Below are 22,967 nucleotides of genomic sequence, written 5' to 3' on the forward strand. Positions count from 1 at the left end.
AAGAAATACCACTGTTTTATGGCCTGTTATACTATAAATCTGTAATGCATGATACAGCAAAAATCCTATACCCAAGTGAAGTAGGAGCAGAAGTATCCTGTAATAGTAATTACAGAACTGAACTGCCCATCAGGGCTACATGATTAGTTTCACTATACCAGCAGCAGCACGAAGCCACAGTCCAACAGCCCAGAAAAAAAAAATGAAAGTCAACCAGTGAAAGAGATAAAAGAGGTGGCATAAGAATGTACTGTAGCTAAAGCTGAGGTGAAAGAAAGATCACTTTAGAAGAAGAGGGAGAGAGGCCAAAGCACAGCAGCAGCCGAGCTGGGCAAACCAGACCAGCACTGCCTCCGTGGGTGAGTGGTAACTTCTTCTCCCTTCAACTCCTCCTCCTCCTCCTCCCCCATGGCGATCTCCGGGGAGGACAGGTACGCGGCGGCCGGCGACTCCGGCGGAGGGAAGCTCTGGAACCTCTGCCGCATGCCCTTCTGGCAGCCCGGCGGCGCGACGGCGCCGGCGCCTTCGTCGTCCTCGTCGGCCGGGATCCACCACTCCGCCGGGCGGTACGGCCACGAGGGCGCCGTGGCGGGGGACGGTGGGGTGCAGGGCGCGCCGGCGGGGTCGATCTCGTCGGTGGCCAAGTCGCTGCTGCCGGCGCGGCGCCGCCTCCGGCTCGATCCGCCCAACAAGCTCTACTTCCCATGTGAGTGCGCGAGGAATTCGAGTTTTTTTTTTTGGGCTCCTCTTGTTTAATTGTGGGGTGAGGCCATGAGGGGAGTGCAAAGCTGCGATCTTTGCCTGTTTTTACTGGCTAATACCCTCCCGGCGCGCTCTGTGTTCAGTTCCGCGGCTAGTCTTGGTATGTTATGCTCGATCTCCGCCGTTTAGAGGTGGGATTTAACGTGTGTGGGAGGAAGTCGCGATCTCACGGAGTGATTCAGCGAATGGGTTCCTTAACTTTGCTGAAAAAATGTATTCATTAGGGTTCCATTTTGGGAGTCGTTTTGGTTGGCCAGAGGGAAAAGTTGCCATTTTGGGCTGCGTTTCACATCTGGGTTTCTTGATCTTGTCACAGGAGTTAGAATGTCCTCGATCTCGGAGTTGGATCTAAACCTTTGTGAATTCCTTGAGTAGAATTTCCGACTGAATGTGCCAACGCTGAGATCTTGGTAGAGATTCCGAGATGCTTGAGCAGTTGAAGTAGAATTCTGATAGGCTAGTTAAGCATGTAGATATGCGATATTTAGTTTATTAGCCTATATGGTGTAAGACTGTGAGCAGCAGCTATCTGCCGGTACGCTGTTTGTTGTCTGTTATCTGATATACTTAGGAGATGTAACTGTTATGTTGGAAGGGGAGCATATGACTGCATGAAGATTAGGATCAGGCTGTATACACCATTGTGCTTTGGTTGATTGTTCAGGGTTCAATTCTCAAGTTTGTAGTGATAAAACTGAGAATCAAACTCTGCTTGATTCAAAAGAAACAAAACATACTTACTGCACCAATTTGCTACTATTTCCTGGTAGGCTTGCAAGCTACAATACATATATATTCTGTTTGGTACTATGGTGTTGTCGTTCTGCGATTTGCTACTACGTGGGTAAGACTGTTATGGAAAACTGCCATATCTTTTCAAATTTGTCGTTTTAAGAAGGCGGTTAACAAATTCGCAAACATCCAAAGATGGTGGTTTAGCCAATTTTCCTGGAACATCAATGCCAAATGCTTTTCTTTGTTTTGTTGTGTGTGTGTCGGGGGTGGGAGAGCAGTGTAAATACTTTTTGGTGTGTTTATGTTATTTACTGTTATCGGATCAGAGATATAGATAAGGAATAGCCATAGGAGTGGGAATGTCTGGCCCTGGGTTTATTTATTTGTCAGTGTGTATGCTCATTGGTGAGGTACAGGGAGTTGGGAAACCTTGTGTTATTCCTTCCTGCATTCAGTAAGATAACATCTCCCCTTTAAATATAGAGTTTCCTATTACAATGAGCAGCAGCAGGGGAAAGCAAGAAGAGGAATTCAAGTTTTGCTTATTAATTGTTTAACATTGTTTCTTTTGCAAATAGATGCTAATATAAATTTGCTACTTCCCTTGCAGATCAACCAGGGCAGCAGGTGAGGAGTGCAATCAGGATAAAGAACACAAGCAAGTCTCATGTAGCATTTAAGGTTTGTATATTTGATTTGTAATGTTCCCACAGCTTTACTCATACAGCTGTTGTTAACTGAAATTTTTATCTTTAGTTCCAAACAACTGCACCCAAGAGCTGCTTCATGCGCCCTCCTGGAGCCATACTTGCCCCTGGGGAGACCATCATAGCAACTGGTAATACAACTGATCACCTTCTTTACATCGATTTGCTTTCTGTTTGGTGCTTTTGGTGCTTATTTCTGTTTCCATCTGATTGACAGTTTTCAAGTTTGTCGAGCACCCAGAGAACAATGAGAATGTTCTACAGAAGTGCAAGGTTAAGTTCAAGATTTTGAGCTTGAAGGTTAAAGGACCCATGGAATACGCACCAGAACTGGTCAGTTAATGCTTTTCTTTTAAACTATGCTGCTCCTTTTCCATTCTATCTAGTAAGTCACGTAGAAAACTTTTTCTGGTTGACAGCATTGATCCCAAAGTATAAATCTTTTTAAGAGGGTGAGTTTAGACTTACTGCAAAATCTAAATAACTGGTGCATAGGTTGTCTATTTTTAGTAATTCCATTGAAAGGGTGGTTGATTCACAAGTAGCAAAACTAGAGAAATGGTAGAGACCTTGGAGAATTGGGGGTGAGGTCTGGGGACCATAGCCACAGGTGATGGTATCTGTGTAGATCTAGACAGTGTTCAGATAAGGACAGTTACCCATAGGTGGAAAGCCTTTACTGAACGCTCGGTTGGGAAGCCATGGTGTGGCAGCCCAGTTAGATAATGTGCTGCTAATGCTAAAGCTAACTCTCCAGACAAGTTTTGCCTATGCACAGACTGAAGAACAACAGATTAGTGCAATGGTACTAGCATGCATCTTGAGTAGAATGACCAAGCTAGCCACTTAGCCTGCTTAATCGATTAATTAGTTTAGTGATTATGGACTCTTTGATGGGCTAAGGATTTTTCTTAAGATTGTGACCAAGGTCTATTAAGTCACTGTCGTATTAGAAGTGGGCACAAACCATGCTCCCTGATACCTTTGTGGTGGCGCTGAGGCAGAATAAAGCAAACTTTCCAATTTATGGGTCGTGATCTATTCCAGGGTCTAATTAATAGCACTTGTGAGGACCTTTTTGTATATTACAACAAAAAAAATGCAGAGAGATCAGAAATTTCCCTAAATAAAATTCGTTTATGGATTCATCCCTTGGAAGTAGGCTATAAGATAAAGTCACAAACAGTTAATAAGCCTTAGAAAGCAACAATCACACATAAAAATGTTCATGTCAAAACAGAACTTTGTTCCTTTCTCATATCAAACCTCTTTAACGGGTATATGTACATGTGAACCAAACTATAAACCCCATGCCAGGATGTTAAGTAGATTCCGTCACTATAATTGTGTAACTGTGGTGTCTAACACTAACATTAAACCCTTTTTCTCTATTGTTCTGCAATGTTTCACATCTCATATTTATGCTAGAACATACGAGCGATGAACATGGAGATTCAGTGAGTTGGTATACCTTTTTTCCCTAAAGCAACGAGTTCATGGTGCCCATCTCACTAAAACTATGCAAGGTCTCATGTACTATCAATTTTAGTTCCGTGGCTTTGGTTTGGATCTTGGGTGGACACAATTTTTATGTTGGCAGTCCTTGTCCTTGGTATGGTTTGAATGTGAGGCATATGTCATATGGTTGCTGGAACCCACTGAACTTTATGCTTCACCTATCCATTTGGTTTTAGCATGTTATGTTACTATAGTGTCCTTCCTGATATCAGTCATTTGTTGATATTTGCTGTACCGAAGCATGACCTATTTTGTTTATTGCAGTTTGATGAGCAGAAAGATCAAGCCGTAGTTGAGAAGATCCTGAGGGTTGTTTTCTTGAATGTTGAAAATCCAGGCCCAGTAAGCAAATAGAAACAGTGTTTATATATGCATAACCTTTTCGGTGGAACAGAAAGTTCTACAATATCTGACTACTGGTCTTTTCTTTTCAAAGCAACTGGAAAAGCTAAACAATCAGTTAGCTGAGGCTGAGGCTGCACTTGAGGCACGGAAGAAACCTCCAGAAGAGAATGGCCCAAAAATTGTTGGTGAAGGGCTTGTCATCGATGAATGGGTATGTCTCCTAGTCATCTAGCTCTTCCTCTGATTCGTTTCATTTTCCCAATCCTGAAAATCCATCCTCCATGTGTTAATCGCAGAAAGAACGGAGGGAAAGATACCTCGCACAACAACAGGTTGAAGTGGTTGACTCAGTGTAAAAATTGTGTTTTTCTTCTGCTACCAAAGTCATAATTTGGGTTCAGAAATGTGCTGTGGAATTCTTGTAAACTGCTAGATTTTGTGGTTGATAGTTTAGTGTGTGGTAGTCTAGTGTGCTTGCAGGATCAGTCGCCAAAAGAACAGTCTAACTCGGGTATTTCAGTGCTTGCTGTGTAACTGTAATAACACATATGTGCTGCTCTGTGTTGGCGCTAAAATCTGCTTGTCAAAACAATAAAGTTCACAAGCGCCATCTTCTCTGTATTGTAAGGGAAGGCACAATCTATCATCAGCTTACCTGTTTGTATCGGTTTGTCAGCGATTTTTTTTTTCATTTTCTAATACTTCCATGGTTCATGCCCCCATGTAATTTACTCCATTTGTTTTATATCGTGCGTACAGGTCAATTTGACTTTGTTCTAAATTAAAACTCTTTAAGTTTAATAAGCTTATAAAAAATGGTAACATTCTTAACATCAAATTCGTTTTGTTAAACCAATCATGGAATATATTTTTCTAGTATATTTATTTTATGTTAGTAATATGCTACTTTTTATAAAGTTGGATAGATTTGAAGATATTTAACATAGTATAAACCTAAAGTTACTTAGGCATCATTTGATTATGCATGATAGGGTGAAAACTCCACTGTTTTTCATGAGCATGCTTCCAAGCTACTAAAATTATGTGTTTTTGCCCAAAAAAAAAAGAATACAAAACAACCATATTAATTTATTTTTAAAATTTACAATAGTTAATACTTACTTAATATTCACTAATAAGATATCTCATTTTGTGTAATATCTTCCTTTTCACCCCTCCCCTTCAAACTCAACATTCCTCCCTCCGTTACAAAATACTGCCACTTTAGGATTTAAATTCTGCCCTAAAAAGAAAATCACTAAGAGTATTTATCTCATCAATCACCTTCAATTCAATTTTTTTTCTATTGTACCCTCAATTATAATCCCACTTCCAACCACATATTATTTAATGAGAGGCACTGTGGACATTTCTTTTAAAACCTTAATCTATACAAAACAACATAGAGTAACAAATAGTTTAGGACAGATATAGTATAACATTAAAAACTGAGAGAGCAAGTGAATATTATCTCCGTCCATAATATATAGGATTTTGGATATATATTTATATATTCCTCTTATATTTTGGATAGAGGTGGCACTAGCTACAAATAAAATAAATTATGTACAGTGACATGTGAGCATGTGTAGGTAGACCTTAATGTGAATCGCTATCCCCGTAGAGACTATTGCAAGAGAGCATGTATCCCTAATTATTAATAATTAGATGTACGTCTTATAGTCTTACTTCCATTTGACCAGGGTTTCTAGGCTCCTATCATTTTGTTTATAACCTAAAATATGAATTCTACAATTTAATTTTGAATTAGATTTATGGTTTTTTATCACAGTTTATGTTAGAATATTTGTTTTAAATCTCTATAGGCATGTATATATATATATTTTTTTTTTCTTTTTTAAATAGGTTGTTTCTCTTTTCTTCCAAAAAGTGAAATGATGGGAGACCCATTTTGTGGTTGAAATGTGAACCCAGTGAAATGATAAACTTGTGGACCCTGATTTTGACACCTGATTTTGTGGTTGAAATGTGAACCCATTTTGGTAGATCCAAAATTTGGGCGATGAAATTCAAATGAATTACGAACCCTGATTTTGACACCTGCAAATTGTTCTTGTGCGTCTAGGCATCTCTATGCTTGCAAGTCAAAATATATGAATTTAATTATTTCACTAAATTATATTTTCCACGAAATATACCACAAAATATATTTATCTGATCAAGTAGTCAAATTAGCATTTTTTTACCCTAACAAAGCAACGCTTCCTCATTGGAGTGTCAAGGAACATTATACCGTTACGGCGTTACCTATTATTAAGTCGGAATCAAGTCAAAAGATGATAATCCAGGTGAGAATTATCCAATGAAAACTAGTCACTGTCAAAAGATAACTGATCTAATAAACAATTACCCAACGTTCTTATCAGCTCACAGATGGCACCAACTACAGCTCTGCTACTTGTTTAATCACTTCATCATGTCAAACACCATCGTTAGTTCTATCCTAATGCATTATAAAACCACTTAAGCTTTACCGATTTCCTGAAGGTGACATCCACTTGCGAGCAAAATGAAGTTGCCTGATCAGAAAGCTACAATGATGATGATCCAAGATGAGATTCGTAAGATCTCTATACCCATAGTATAATACTTGCATTGGATGATCTGAATCTACGCGGTTAACTGCAACCTTTGTCACTTTAATTATTGCTCCTTATTGGTGATCCAATGACTAGTCCTAATTAATTAACTAGTAATCCGTATACGTTCGGAACGTCCACAATTATATGCGTGACAGACGCTCTTAATTTTCATTAAAGGTTACTGTACCTGTCCTGCTAATTTGTCAGGCAAGCAGAGGCATATGAGAAACACTGAAACAGTAGCACATGCAGGCTGCAGCAAGAAAAGGTTTTGTTCTGGCCAACCAAATTCTCGCCCTGCACATGTGTCAATTGCAATGGATAAACGTCCCAGATCAGCAAGATTATAATTTATAAAGTTAGAACTTATCCAAAACATGGTGATTATAGGCAGTACTATCTCTATGCCTCGGCTTTTCACCCTCTAGCATCTCATCTGCATGTGGTTTTCAGTAAATCCTCTTTAGAACACCGCAGTAGTAAATGTGAAGCAAATATGGGCCAAGAGAGGAACTGCATACCAAGTTTGTGCTGAAAGTTGCAGGCAAAAACGGGTGATGTAGTTGACAGGCACAGGCAACATCGATCGGTTGGATGTTGCAGAGAAGACAAGCCACGAATATGCAGTCCACATCCAAACCGGATGGCCCTTCGAGCTATACCATGGACTCGGCGCCTCGCTGAGCTCCTGGTTTGAAGGAACCTATGGTCTACTCGGCCGCCTGTTTTCCCAGCTACCTCCAAAACCGCTGGCCACTGACCTTAGCCATCTTGCCAAGTTGCCCATGGCACCAACTGTATATATACACACGCACAGGTTAAGCTCACTGATAACTCTGATCTCCATCTACAACATCACAGTTCAGTTCACAGCCATTGTTAACGAGATTCTCTGAGCTCTCAAAGTTTAAGTGTTTATTAGCATCTTCGGTCACAGGTAACGCGATAGCAGAACAAGAAACGATGAGGTTTGCGATGGCAAGCAAGGCGTACATGGCGGTGACGCTGGGCGCCGCCATTGAGCTCAAGGAGCAGGTGGCGAAGCCGTGCTCGTCGGCGGCAAAGCGGGGCGTCTCGGTGCTCGCCGCCCGGCCCTCCTCGGCGGCGGCGGCCGCCGGCGCCGCCGAGGAGTCGCTTAGGATGGTCATGTACCTCAGCTGCTGGGGTCCAAGCTAAAGCGGCTAATTGGCAACCATGTCAGACGTTGCATGGTCATGATGAGTCTGATCAAAAGCATCATCGAGCAGATCGAGCCGACTCCGGTTTGAGTTCTTGGCCGTAAATATGCTCATGGAAAAGCTCATGCGAAGCTGCATGTAGCCTGCGGAGATCGATCAAACATGGTAGAAAAATCTGTGTACATTAGCTAAAAACGCATGTACATATGCTAGTTCTTCCAACTTCCAGGTGCAATTCTGAGAGGGCGGTGGAGTCCTCTGGTTTTGTGCTTCTTTTGACTTGAAGTCTTGAACAAAAAGGATCATGCAAGCAGTTGCCTTGCCTTGCATCTCTTCCTAAAAAAACACTCGCCTTGCTCTTGGTCTCTGAAGAGATCGTACCTTAATTAATGGACGGATACTGGGGCTTTGAAGATAAACGATATATTTGTAAATTAAAATTATTGTACGAATAATTTTTTTATATTAGTATTCTTAGCAATTTAAAAATAATGGCTAAAAAAAGTACGATAAAAATATCTTAAACTTTACTCTAAATTTAAAATTAAATATTTAAATTTTTACTTATAACAATAAACCTATGTGAAAAGAGGAGACCGTGGGACTTCGACAGAGTTCGAAAGGCAGTCTCAATGATACAAAAATTTCAGTTTGATTGAACCTTTTGAATATTGAATACATGTGCAGTTATTCGTCGTGGATGAAAAGGTTGTCAAGAATAAGATACACAACTTTTTTGCGTGTCTTCGAAGAAAAATGGTTGCCAAGATACCATTTCAAAGTATTCAAAACCGTCACAGATGAAAAGATTGTCAAAAAGAAGATACACAACTCTGTTGTGTATTTTGGAGACAAAAAGGTTGCCAAGATACCATTTCAAAGTATTAAAACCTTGAGCACAGAGCACTATCGGCAGTACGTTGTCTACTGCTTAAAAATAATTAGCCATAAATACGAGCATCATCTAGATTTAAAACGAATGGACCAATTCCGCCGTAAAAATCCTAACCAGTTGGAACGTTGAACTGAACCCGCTTTACATTTTGAAACATAAAAACAATACGAATAGGGGAGGATTTTATGTGCAAAATAAATAATTATAAAACACTCATAAAATATCTTTTGGCTTTTACGTATGCTTATAAACCAAAATTTAAATTTTTGACCTTAAATTTAGAATTGATTTTAAGATTTTTTCACTACAATTTATATTTTAACTTTGGCTTTTAGGTCGCTAACACGTATATAAAAGTTTTATTTACAAATTATTTTTTGTTTGCAAATATATTGTTTGTCCTTTTCTTTTAAAAAGCTAAAAGACGGTCTTTAGAACACTTGGAAAAACAAATGGAAAATATAGGAGTCCTAGAATGAATACTAATCTCAATGCACTTTGTGCATGCTAAGCCATCGGCAATGGGTCCCACAGGAACAATAATCCATTGGCAAAGAACATTGTAGCCAACAAGGACAGTAATCCATTGGCAAAGTATCTTGTGTTCAACTGGGCTTGCCTCGCTCCTGCACGATGGGGAAAGAAGAGATAAGTTGAGTGGTGTTTTTCCGCATGCTTTTCGATGGGTGTAGGAGATTTTCCTTTACCTCTAGTTTTTCTTTATTACCTTTGTGTATCGAAGGTATGAACACTGACCAACTCATCTGGAATGTGAATTATTATTATTATTATTATTATTATTATTATTATTATTATTATACCGTAATCTGAAGGAGTCTTGAAGGCGCTCATTTCCAAATTTGAAGTGTACCCATTTAAGCCAGAGAACAACTCGACAAATGAAGTCCTGGGGAGAAATACCCTGTCCTGATTATGGATTATGGGCTTTTCAGTGGCATGTTTTTTAAGCTAATAAATGATTTGTTTCATTGAAAAATTATATAATTTTTTTATTAATTCTTATGAGACAATTTTTAAATTTTATATTAGTTAATTCAGTCATTTATAACGTAAAATGGCTATCGTAATTTACAAAGTAGATAATTTAAAAATCTAAAAAAATTCTCATAAGAATGCTAGGTGGAGCCCCCGCAAAAGGAAAAAAAAAAAGCAATGTCTGCAAAGTGGAGAATCATGACATGGCATTAATTTGCCCTTTTAGCACGATAACACCATAGACTAATTTCTCCATAATCATGACAAGAATTAAATTACAAGTCCCAACACCAATAATTGGTGCCTTCTCGCGAGACATGACAAAATTGCCTCGTCCGTACCGTTTGAGCCACACACACACACACACACACACACATATATATATATATATATATATATATATATATATATATATATATATATATATATATATATATATTGTAAGGGTATTTTTAATCCATAACATTATATATGGTTTCTATAAACTTCCCAACATCAAAAAACTAGTACTAGACACTACTCTTTCAATATAAACATCACTATTCCACACTTAAATTTAATGCTACTTTTTTCACATGATATCTTGGATGTTACGTAGAAAACATGTCTCATGCAAGACATGGTTTTATTCTTTTTTCTCATTTATTCATTTACCACATTATTTTTTATTATATATGATAATTTATTTAATGCTATAGACATCATCCGAGTTATTAGGTTGAGAATGCTCTAACGGTTGAGAATGATAATTTATTTAATGCTATAGACAATCATTCTAGTCATTAAGTTAAGTTAAGAATGCCCTAACGGAATCCGAGGACGACGAGGGTTGGAGTGCTGGATGGATAGATGTGCCTCCTATCGCCGGAAAGCGATGACTCACCACTGCTGCCCTCAGGATAAGCCCTGACACCTGTATAGTCTTGACACAAAAGCTCCCTCCAACGATCACCCGCCGGTTTCCCCTCCTCCCGCGATAATACCGCGCTTACTCGGCTGGCTCTAGCTGAATATCACCCGTTATCTATAACCAATTTAGATAAACACCCTAAGGGTCCTTTGAATCATAAAAATTAAACGTAGAAATAGAAAAATATAAAATTTTGACAGTAATGTAAATATAAAATAAAGGATTATAAAACATAGGAAAAATATAGGAATGACCGTTTGATTGGACTACAGAAAAAACACATGAATTTGAGAAGAGATAAAGACTCATACGATTATTTTCATGAGGTTCCACCTCTTGTTATATTTTCTCCAAAACTTGCATAGGAATAGGCAATCCATAGGAATTTCATAGGGTTCATTCCTTTGATTTACATGGATTCGTAGGAAAATTCCTATAAGAATAAAATTCTCTAAAATTCCTATAAATTTCCTTTGAATCAAGGGGGCCTAAGTTTTTTCGCTTCTCTCAATACTTATAAACCAAATTTAAATTTAGAGTTAATTTAAAAAATTCACCATGTTTTTTTAGTCTTATCTTATTTTATATCACTAAAATTATGTATATAAAAATATTGTTCATAAATTATTTTTCGTGAAAACAACCATCATCGTAATAGTTAGCTATAGAATTCACCTCCCGGGTAGCCAGGGCAACTTGAAATTCAACAGAACCTCAGTTTTCTTCCTTTTCTTCTTTAACCATAAATCCAAAAAATTTTCTACCTCCTTTCTCTTTCATGTATTTTTCTGATCAGGAAAAAAAAATTATGTCAGTTATTTTGAAGTTATTCTAATCTCGTACACACAAAAATTTGCAATTATTCATCTACTACTGGAATTAGGATTTATCCTATGGAAATAGGATACTCTGTTTACGTAGAAATCCCCACCTCCTTACATTCTATTTAGGATTAGGAATAGGTGTAATCAGACCTGCTTTTGACTTATCTATCCTATCCTTATTTGAGTACCATATGCATCTCTTTGGGCTTCTATTGAATCGAGAAATTGGCTGCCCGGGCTTTCCGGCGCCAAACCATTGGAGATTAGTAATTATATAATACAAAACACTGATGATCAAGCAAGTAAAAGTATAGATTATATGTTTAATTATAGTTATCATGTTCGTCGTCTAGGCTTTAAATAATTTATGACTTCACCGCTAGCTATAGATATATAGCTACATATACATGGTTCTTTCATACTTAATGTCTGTTGAAGTTCTTGTATATACTTGCATTACCTAATGGACTAATGGTCTTTTCCTACACATAGTTTGTAGAACTTCTCTTCCTAGAGATAAGACGTTAGTCAACTCGCGGTTAAATTTATGATCTGTTCTCATTCATGGCTGACTCGGCGCCTACTCCAATCTCCACCAAGTGGAGTGATGTTATAGCTTAAAGTTAGCTAAACCATAATGGAGAGTACTATTAGTTTATATAAATTAGTTTTTTTTACGGAAACAGTATTTGAATTTGAGATGCAGATCGTAGAGCATACTGTACTTTGCGTCGTCATTTCGCGAGAAGTACGTCGAAATCGCGCGAGAAAGCACCGCCCCATTCATGACGACATATGGGAGAAAAAAGCGATAAAGCAAAACCGCCTTCCGCGAAACCATCAGCCGCAATAACCAGAAACCACCCCCTCGCCTCGCATCCTCCATTCCTCCGCTACAAATACCGCCCCGTCTCCCGCTTTCTCCCACCTCCGCCACCGCAGTCCAGCCGCAGTGGCACCGCACCGCGCGCGCGTTCAGAGGAGAGGAGAGGAGAAAAGCGCAAAGCTTTTGGGTGGAGGGAGTGATTGGTGATTAGTTGGTAGGATGGCGCAGCTGAGCCGGGTGTGGGCGGCGGCCACGGTGGCCGCCGTGCGGGCGCAGCGGGAGAGGGCGGCGCGGGAGCGGGTGGCCGGGCTCGCGCCCCAGGCGGCCGCGCTCGCCGCCGCGCGGGCGGCCGCCGACGACGGCCGGAGGCAGGCCGGCGCCGACGAGTCGCTCCGCAAGGCCATGTACATCAGCTGCTGGGGCCCCAGCTAGTTGCAGCCCGTGCATGCCCCCGGTTGGGCCGGGTCATACGGGCTTTGGGGCCTCGGGCTGCACGGGCCGGGCCGGGCTGGGTTGGGTGGGCCCTATTAGGGGCAGGATGGGGAGGGGTAAGCTATAGCCTGAATGCATGATGCTTTGAGATGTTGTGCTTGGCTGATGAAAACTTGGAATTAACTACTGGAAAAGTGTGGAGATTGAGGCATGTGGAAATATTGTACATAGGGTTATGGTGATTCCTGTACATATTTCATGAAATTAATTGAAAAAAGAAAGAAATATTTCATCATCTGGGAGACTACACTAAGCTAGGCTACATGGATGATGGATCAATAATTCAATGGATGATCCATAGGCAAGTATTAGAGCTCCTTTGAAAAATGGAATTTTTTTCTTAATTTTTTTGAAAATCATGAAAAAAAAAAGGTGCCTTTGGGCTGTGTGGCACTCGCACTTGGACTGTTAAGGCAATGATTACTTGTAACTGTGTTCATGCTCCCGTGCGCAAGAAACAACTTGCAAGCACTTTTTATCCCTTTTTTTGACTGGATTGCAACTTGCAAGTTGTTGACATAACCAGTAGTAGTGAGGGGTGCTTCGAGCTTCCATGCCTCGAACAAAAACCGTAGCATTTTTCATGCCCACGGGGACTGCACGACGACACGAACGAAACGAGCTTGAGTAGGTTGCAGAGTTTGCACGTCGCAGGCAGCTTTCTGTGCGTGTACATGTTCAGATTCGATCTCCAGAGCTCCATAGATTCAGGTGGGTCAGTCGCAGTTGCCCAAAAATCCCCGTCTTTGCCGCGAGCTGCCACTTCGCCGGCCGGCCGGCCGGCCAGCCGTCTACTGCTAGCTGGCCTCATCACGACGCAGGTCGCGGGCGCCTTCAACTTGCCATCCTTTTCCGCCTTTGTCTGCAGGAGCCACCTTGTCGCCGGAGTGCGACACGAGACGGGAGAGCGAAGGCGTCGATTCCAAGAAAGAGTTAAGCGCGTCGTCCAAACTCACGAAGCCCCGTGGACCCGCTGTCGATTTGGCCCCCGGTTTCACGTGGCTTCACGTGGCGCCGGGGCCATCGCGGTCGCCGGCGGCGCTCCGCGAGACGGGTGGCGCAGGCTGCGGCCTGCGGGCAGAGGCACGGGACCCCGCCGGTCGGATCTCTGTCTCCGGACGTTTTGTTTTTCTTTTTTTTTTCTTCTTCTTTTTCTCCGGATGGAGAGGCGTTGTTCATCATTGGCGGCTGGTGCGGTGTGTTGCTCCTACGTTCTTGGTGCACAGGTAGACGATGGCATTCACGGAATCCTGAATTCGGTTGGGATTCGTTCGAGTGAAGATTGGTCGAGTTATTTAACTCGGATCTTCGCTTATGCAGTGAAGATTAGAAGACCCCCAAACTTATACGGAGCCCAGTTTACTGGAGCTAAATTAAAATTGGTCTTGTCCGGCACAGCCGCACAGCAACAAGTCCAGCTTTGAACCTTTGAGAGCTGAGTAATCTGTCACGGGTAGCTGTAGTTCTACACAGTTTCTGCATACTATCCCGTTTCATGTTAGGTCAAGTTGGCTTTATACTAAATCAAATATCTTCAAATTTAAATTAAATTTATAAAAAATAGCAACTTTTTTCAACAAAAAAATGAATACATCAATAAAAATATTTAACGATAGATTTGCTCAAACTAATTTAACATTATAGATGTTAGAACATTTTTTATAAACTTGATTAAAGTCGAAGAGTTTGACTTATGACAAATTAAATTTGACTTATAATATAAAATATAAAATACTTTAAAAACATTAATAAATGGTGAGTGTACCACCACCTACCATTGCTACTACGTGGAACTCCACATATGCACAAATATTTAGAAACAATTGTGTAGTTGTACATATATGTTAAAATGGTGCCGAATATTTTTTACTACCTAACGGACCAATAGAGGCCGGATGTTGCAGGGACACGTGTAAGTAAAATTGAGGGCCACTTAATGGACCAATCAGCTGGCATCACAGCTGCCAGCTTTAGTAATAAGAATATTAATAGTATTTATTATAATTTTTAGGCCTTTACCACTTTCATTCTGAATGCTAGAAATTCTCAATATAAAAAACCGAGAAAGATATTGACCATCTAATCATTCTGAATGCTAGGGGCTCGACATGATTATAGTCGTTCCAGACTGACTAAAATTTATGATGCTTTTAGGTTTTTCCCTCTAACTTACATGTGACTCTTTTTAGTGAGTAACTACCGGTGACATTTTTTAGTGGGTGACTAAAAACAATAAGCATAAACGAAACCATTTATTAATGATTATAAACTAATTTATAGGTAAAATTTATATATATATATATATATGCTTATATAAAAGTAAAGGATAAAAAATACAAATAAACTCAATATTTAATTTTTGATCTATAAGCATAATTGGAAACAAAAATACATAGACATTTTTCAGGAAGTTTTGTGAGATCCAGGCCGACGAATTTTTCGTCAAAAACATCTTGCTAACGGCCCACAACTTGTCTTGTATTCTTATTGCCGGCCACGAAGGACCTCCCCGATCACTTCGGCCACTTCGGCCCACAACCCAGTATTCTTTCCAGGCCACAGGAGCACGCATATTACAGGATAACGGCCCCCCACAGGAAAAAAAACGAACAATGGATCAACGGCAGAGTAGTAGAACCTCACGAACCGAGCAGCCTCAGCTCCCAACAACAATTACGCACACAGAACGTTCATCCCATCGTGAAAGAAGACACTACATCTGCAACGCCCCCATATGTGATGTCTCTCCAACCCATCACTCTCCTCTAAGGCTCTAACCTCTTCAACCAACAAATCTTCAACAATACAACACGTCGATCAATCGATCAACCAAGCATATGCTCTAGTACAAAAGAATATAATCACCGTGCTACTCCAGTACATTGCACGGCGCAGGCTTTACACGTTGTCCGGCAGGTCGAAGTGCTGGACGCCGAGCACCTGCAGCGCGGCGTTCTGGACGAAGAGGACGAGGCCGCAGCGGGAGGCGCGGAAGCCGTCCCAGAGCGGGAACTGCACGGACCCGGACACGGTCTTCCTCGCCGACGCGCCGTCGCGCACGGCGGCCACCTTCTCCAGCCGCCGCACCACGTGGTCGTTCAGCAGCGACTTCCCCTTGTTCTCGCCGCGGCCGCAGTCGGTCACCAGCCCGCTCTCGTACAGCGCCACCACCACGCTCCCGCCGCCGCCCTCCATCCGGCTGCGCAGCGTCCCCGTGAACGACGCCTGCAGCGTGCTCGGGTTCGCCCGCTGGAACGTCACCTGCATATATACGGGCCACACGAGAGTGTCGGTGCAAGATGCAAATCAGTAACCAGATCACCGAGATGATGATATTGCTTGCTGGTTGTCCAAACATTTTAATTCTATACTTTAAGTCGTGTGCACGTTTGTTTCACGGATACGTTATCCTGACCATGACATTCCATCTGGATGATGGCAACGAATTAAGCTGCGGACTACTTCAAAAAAAAAAAAAAGATAATGCTGATCTGAATTGGTACCGATCGATGAGATCTACTTCATCAGTTTAACGGCAGTGCCGTCAGATCGATCGACCGGAATCCTGGGTGTCCAGGACAGATCGGATGCAATGAAGCAGCACATGCACGCAGCTGTACGTAAACTTTTGACCTACGTTTTGCCGAACCAATCAAACAATTAGGCCAGCCAGAGTTGCAGTACGTGCAGCACCACGACAAACAGCACGCAACTTTTGTATTGATCGATCCATGGACATCGTGGAAACGGTGCAAGAGCCAGGATGATCTGGCGGGGCGTTGTTGGCGCGTCACGCACGCACGCACGGCACGTACCTTCATGGCGGGGGCGGGGTAGCGGGGCGCGTCGCGGACGGCCTGCGCGAGGGCGTCCTGCTCGGTGCCGACGCAGTGGGCGCGCCCCTGCACGACGGCCTGCGGGGTGAAGAGCGTGTCGAGCCGGAGCGCCTCCACGTACGCCTTCTGCCGCACGGTCCACGCGCTGGACGCGAACGGGTCCTTCCACCCGCGATAGTCCCAGTAGTCGACGTGGAACCCCAGCACCACCACGCCGCGCTCTCCGCCGCCGCCGCCTTCCTCCGCCGCCCGCTGCTGGTCCTCGTGCGCCATCCGCGCCGCCACGGCGTCCGCCTCGGGCGACGCGCCGCAGCCCTGCGAGCAGAACAGCTCCAGCAGCACCGGCCCCGGGGCCGCCGCCGCCTCCTCCGCCGGCTCCGGCGCCGACGCCGTTGCGCTCCCCCTCCCGAAGCACGACAGCAGCCGCGGCGCCATGTCGTGACACACGATCGCGAGCTTAGCCGTGAAGGGAATGAACCGAGCAGAGCAGAGGTAGCAGCTGCTCCTAGCTAAGCTAAGCTAGCTAAGCCGTGTGGTGTGTGGCGGGTAAGGTAAGTTAAGAGGTGGTGGTCGTCGTTGGGTGGGTGAAAGGGAACGACTAACGTGGCGGGGGAGACGGCAACATGATACCAGCCTGGGACAGCACGCAACTGCTAGTTTTAGCATCTACGTCGGCGACGATCTGTCTGGCTCGATCTCTCTCCGGCTCAGGCCATGTGTTAGCTACCCCTCTTGAGCTTCTTCTTTATTTGTTTTTCTGCCTCTTTTGTATTGACATTGCATAGTCCAAGTTCTTCTTTTGTTTTAGCTGTCCTCTCCAGTGCGATCTCGATGACGCGCGTTGCTCTAATAATGCACCGCACGACGCCCTTGTCTTCTTGGGCAAAAGATTAATGGCTTAATGCAGTGGTAAAGGGCGCACTTTTGCTTGCCTGCTGCATGCAAACTGGAACCCATTGATCATTTGGCACGGTGTATTTTGCGGGGCCAGCTTTCGGTTTGCCGAACGGTGTCGATCGGTCGATCTGTTCGGTGAATAATCCAAACATTGCTGCGCGGTTCCTGTGCTAATTCCCTGCCAAGTTCTTGGGGGTCACAGTGTTTAATTAGGAGTTGATGTGCTGACAGTCCTGACTGCTAGCTGCTCTTATTCGAGAAAGAAAAGGAACGATAACCCTGATTGCTGAAGTGCTGAGGCGATCGATGTCGCGCCAAGCTTGGCTTTCGTCGGCGATCGCGTTCGCGAGCGGTATGGCGACTACGGCCGTGCACCTGACGGTACATGGACGTGCTATCTGAATATCTTATCTCTGTCGGTGCGGTGCCTACCTGCAGCGTGCAGACACGCATTGGGCCGTGCGAGCTAGGCAATCCTGTTCTGGGCCAGATACTACGGCCCGGACAATCGTGCAAGTACCGTTCTGGCCAACATACTATGCGCTACATTTAGTTGTTGGAGCCCATATGCTACGGCCTGCACGTAAGTCGGAACGCCGTTCGGGCCCACACGTTATCGGAGCAAGCCCTGCACGCTCGTGCCAGCCCACAGGTTATTTGGCCCACATTACGGGGAGGGTCCACACCTTGGTAAGCACTTGCTCTGTCTTCTGGAGATAAATCTGGATATAGTTATGGTTTATTTTTATTTTTATAAATTGTTTTTTTGGATGAAGGAGTAAGGTGGAAGTCGCTTTTGCTCGTCGCGACCAAGTGTGTATTGCCTCCCTCAACTACTGATAGTGTGAATCACGTCGTTTGACTGTAAAACGTAAAACCATGTACACAGGATATTAGGATCCCTCAACCATAGATACTAGTGCAAAACAATTTATTCAGTGGTTTTGAAATTAGCTTCAACTAATATGGAATATTGATCACTGACGTGGCCAGTTGATCGTGGCCCAACTCGTTGAGTCAGCACACCAAAAGTGTAAGCAAAATTTGATCTTGTTCGTACTGTTCTCGTGGCGCCGTCAATCCATGTTGGTGACGGTCATTCCGAGGATGTGTATTTCTTCTCCATTTGGAAATCCGAGTACTAGTAGTGCTGGATGTTCCTCGCAAAGAGAAAATGAGTAGCGCTGTATGTAAACTAGCGCTATGGGTTACGGTAAACATGTGCCAACTAATACAGTTTTATTCGTCATACAGAACGGACTAGCACGTTTTGCTCAAAAGAAAAGGAGGCTATCATTGTAGCACTATACATTTTTAAGAATGGTATAAAAGCTCTGGTTGAGCCGCACCACCGCGGTCACCACGTCTACCACGCCACCCGGCGTGTTCGCCATGTCCAGCTTGCTACGTACCTCGGCTGACACCACCCTCTCGACATCCTCCCTCGTCACACCATCTTCAGCTATCAGCGTGCACATACCATCGACGGTTAGCTAGCTGGTACTTACTACCTCCGTTACTAGATATTTGATTCTATTGTTTTTTATACATATTTGATTATTCGTCTTATTTAAAAAATTTACATAATTATTAATTATTTTTATATTATTTTATCTATTGTTAAATTTTTTTTATACATATAACTTTACATATTTTAAAAAATTAAATAAGACGGATAGTTAAACATATATAAAAATATTAAGGACGTCAAATATCTAGAGAAGGAAGTTATAAAAGAAGTGAGTTTCGAGAGCGGGTGGCACAGTCAGGACATCCTAGAGCTTGATTTTGTGACTCACAGGATGATGCTGCTGGCTCTATGGCGTGTATCCCGGATTCCCAGCGACCTGGACGGCCACCGCTTTATTCTGGTCTACCGTCTTGCTCGTCGCAATCTCCCGCTGTCCCACACACGGCCAATCATAACAGCTTACTCGAGCTCTTAATTTTCAATAGTACTTATAAGTTAAATTTTAAATTTAGATTTTTAGCTAAATTTATTTTTTAACTTTAGATAACTCCAACAGTATCCTAAATTATATTTTCCAAATCTACTGTTTTAGCAATTTTATAAACAATGTGGCAAACAAAAAATTGTTTTATCTCTAATAGTTACCCAAATTTCACTGCCAAAAACAGATGTAGTCATCAAAACGGTTGGTAGTTGACGTGAGGAGATCACATATTGTAGTCGCGTCGTGCCGCTCTTCCCCTCCAGCGACGCGCCGCCGCCCGCCGGCCGCCGCCCACGCGCCCTCGCCTGCAGCCCGCGCCCCCGCCCGCGCGGCCGGTGTATTTAGTATTCACAATCCGACGAGCGATTGCTGTCTCACGATGTTATCCACACATTGGATTACAAAACACAAGCAAAAGTGCATGATGGTTCTCTTAAATCAAAACAACAATTACATGCATGCAAGCTGAGCTAAACTGGTTCAGGCTTGAGCAGCTGCAGCACCCGGTAGTGTTCACTTCACCACTTTGACCTCGTCGGAAGCATCTCCGGTGACCCAGCCGTCTGCGGACCCGGATGCTGCCGTGCGGAGCGACACGACGGCCTTGTCGTGGCCGTTGAGCGCAGCGACCTCGTCGAAGGATTGATGTTCTTGGTTCATCCTCCACATGTAAACGGCACCGCCTCCGCGCCGGTGAAGAGGTGCATCTCGTCCTCGGCTAGCATGGTGGTGACCGGCGCACGACGTGGGGCCTCGCAGCCGCAGCTCCTTGCTAGGGGGGCGGCGGGGGCCGGGCGGCGCGAGCCCTGGTGCCAACGTGACTTTCTGACTGCGTCGGCACAAAAAGAAAAGCACGATGAAAATTCCTGGTGGAGGCGCGAGCATAGTACTTTCCTGATGACAAGTGAAATGCCGACTCCCATACATGCGCGCAAACCGAAGGATATGGTAAATTGCTAAAATTTGGCAACCTGGATGACAAACTGTTGGAGACAGTTTTTTTATAATTTGCCAAAATGACAGAGATATTAAGTTAGGATGAATAGCCGTTGGAGTTGCTCTTAGTTTTTAGGTCAGTAAAAATACATAAAATTTTAATTTTTTTATTTATAAATATATCGTTTGGAATCACCCTCAAGTGCGTCCGATGATTGGTCGTCAGCTACATCAGCAATCAGCTTCCAAATCAGTGAGACCATTTTTATAGCTGGGTGATCGTACACGTATCTGATTTTGCGGTTAATATATTTGATTCAAACTCAACCTATATTACGATACCTAGGGAGGAAGGATTAACCCCTCCGCCTAACATGGGCCAAAACCTAACGGTGAGCAAAAATCTGGGTGCTTTGTGCGGCCTAGTCTGTCGGTTCAGGCCTGTCTAGCGCAAATCCCCACCGGGTAGAGTTTTGGACGCCTCCCCGGCGTACCTTTTCCCCGTGCTGCGACGACTCCGACTTTGCGACTCCGGTCAAAACCCAACCACCGGCGTCGGCGGCGCCAACCCACAACCGCTGCCGCCGTGGCTCCACCCGCGCCGCGCATGCTAGCCAGCCAGCTCCCGCCGGCCGAGTCACCGCGCACACGGCCGCATGCGTCGATGGCACACCGAACACCTCACGCCGGCCATTTCCTCCGCGTATACGTGCGTCCTCGTCAACTCGTCGATCGTGATCGCACTCGATCGCGCAGCCCACTTCGCGCATTTCCTCCGTTCTACCTGCTGCTGGAAACGTACATACTCTCCCTATGGCCTATTGTCTTGCCGTCGCGATTCTCTCGATAACGCACTAAGCAAAATCGCCGAATTAAGCGCCAGGTTTCACACATATCAGATGACCTCCGTAATCGTTTTTTTTTAAAACTCAGTCGTTCCAGATAGAGGTTTGGTATCCGTAATGTATGAAAGCACTGTAGTTACCGTACGCCGTAGGGTAGGGAGCTCAAACTTCAGGGGCAGTCAGGGCGTGCAATGCATGCACCGAAAAGTGAAAGGCGCGCGACGCGATCGATCGAGATCGACGGATCGAGAGGTTAAGTTTCATCGTATCTTTCTCTTTTTTTCTGACGTACGTCGTTCGTCGACCATCGTATCGTATAGTTGAAAACCAACACGAGAGATGTCATGCGTGGACACAGATTACACATTTGGTGTGTGGATTCGTGGATAACGCAACGCAGGCCGTGATCGATCGATCGATGTGGAAAATGTACAGCAACCATGCGACGCAACGCGTTTTTTTTTCTTTTTTCGAAAACATTGATCGCAATGCGTGGTCGGTCCGGTCGCTACGAATTTGGCCGTGTCACGTGTAACCAAATCCAAAAACCTGTGGGTCAAATTTCTCCGTGTCAAAATCACTTGCAACCCAAATCCAGATCTCCGGCGCGCGCGCGGCGGTAATTAAATTACGAGACCTTTACACGTCCGCCGGGAGAAAAACCACGAGGTTTATCCACAAATTAATCCGGATCACGTCCAACAACCCACCAAACCCTTTTTCTCCCCCTTTTTTCTGCTTTGGATTGGCGTCACGCATTCGCGGCTCCGCGCAATTAATTTGCGCTAATCCATCCGGATCGTGGGAGGCCCGCCTTTCCTTCTCGTGACTGAGCGATGCATATGCTACAGCAGCGTGAGTAGTCACCAGCTGCAAGACGACGTGTCAGGACTGAGTTCGGAAGTCAGTTTATCCTTAGCTATTATATTTTTGTTTCTATTTAGGTTTACAAACTAAACTTTAAATTTTCAACTATAATTTAGATTTGATTTTAAAGTATTTTCTTCTATAGGTTATTTTTAACATTTATTTTTATATCGTTAAGAACATATGAATAAACATTTTATCCATAAATTAGTTTTGTTTGCAAAAGTGCGGAGGAAAGAGGAGGCCACTAGTTTATTTATCAGTTTTTACGGGCATGCTTTCTTATTTATTAAATGATATCTTTTACAAAAAATTATATATAAGTCCATTTTCTTATCTTTTAAAATAGAATTTTAAATTTATGGTAGTTAAATTGATTGTTTATAATGTTATAAGAATAAAAATTCATTAGAACACATCCTTCGTCGTATTGGGTTGGTTTTTGGTGGCTGCATGGTCTCTCTGGGCTTCTCCTGATGTGTCCTTTCCCATGGCTTTTCGCGGATGCGAACACGTGAGAGATTTGGGGCCCGGATCGCGTCGAATCAGCCGTGGATAAGACGAGTAGTTTGGGTGTGGTGCAGCGTCGATCTGTCGTGTGCCGTGCCTGCAGCCTGCTGGCTGCTGCCTTTTGGTGGAAAAGGAGGTTTTTGGCCTTCTTCACACGAGTCTCCTCGTACAAACTGCACTGTTGAAGTGTGTGTCTGCTGCCTTCTTTTAGTTATTTCTCACACGCTCTTCTTGCTCCCGGCTCTGTGTGATGTTCCTCTATTGGTCTATTCCACTGCAGTGGGTAAGAACATACATAAAAAAAAAGTTTTAGTATTAAGGAGTGCAAAT

General features: G+C 43.4%; 2 protein-coding genes across 2 annotated transcripts; one reads left to right on the forward strand and one right to left on the reverse strand.

Moving 5' to 3' along the window:
• Window positions 1-264: 264 nt before the first annotated feature.
• Window positions 265-4,733, forward strand: LOC102717173 (vesicle-associated protein 4-2-like). The gene is made up of 7 exons (XM_006658627.3): window positions 265-706; window positions 2,108-2,178; window positions 2,254-2,335; window positions 2,422-2,537; window positions 3,987-4,064; window positions 4,159-4,278; window positions 4,364-4,733. The coding sequence occupies exons 1-7, from the start codon at window positions 409-411 to the stop codon at window positions 4,421-4,423; spliced, it is 825 nt and encodes a 274-aa protein (XP_006658690.2). The 5' UTR covers window positions 265-408; the 3' UTR covers window positions 4,424-4,733.
• A 10,690-nt stretch (window positions 4,734-15,423) lies between these two features.
• On the reverse strand, window positions 15,424-17,369 carry LOC102717452. Its single transcript, XM_006658628.2, has 2 exons — window positions 16,607-17,369; window positions 15,424-16,052 (listed from the first exon to the last, which is right to left on the reverse strand). Exons 1-2 carry the CDS (start codon window positions 17,060-17,062, stop codon window positions 15,690-15,692), a joined length of 819 nt encoding a protein of 272 aa, XP_006658691.2. The 5' UTR covers window positions 17,063-17,369; the 3' UTR covers window positions 15,424-15,689.
• Between the last annotated feature and the right edge of the window lie 5,598 nt (window positions 17,370-22,967).

Source organism: Oryza brachyantha, chromosome 7 (genome assembly GCF_000231095.2).
Source record: "Oryza brachyantha chromosome 7, ObraRS2, whole genome shotgun sequence".
Classification (NCBI taxonomy): Eukaryota; Viridiplantae; Streptophyta; class Magnoliopsida; order Poales; family Poaceae; genus Oryza; species Oryza brachyantha.

Coding starts and splice junctions, on each gene's coding strand:
- LOC102717452 (XM_006658628.2), bottom strand. CDS start 17,062: ATGGCGCCGCGGCTGCTGTCGTGCTTCGGGAGGGGGAGCGCAACGGCG. Junction 16,053..16,606: donor ACCCCGCCCCCGCCATGAAG/GTACGTGCCGTG, acceptor GTATATATGCAG/GTGACGTTCCAGCGGGCGAA.
- LOC102717173 (XM_006658627.3), top strand. CDS start 409: ATGGCGATCTCCGGGGAGGACAGGTACGCGGCGGCCGGCGACTCCGGC. Junction 2,179..2,253: donor AGTCTCATGTAGCATTTAAG/GTTTGTATATTT, acceptor TTTTATCTTTAG/TTCCAAACAACTGCACCCAA. Junction 2,336..2,421: donor GGAGACCATCATAGCAACTG/GTAATACAACTG, acceptor TCTGATTGACAG/TTTTCAAGTTTGTCGAGCAC.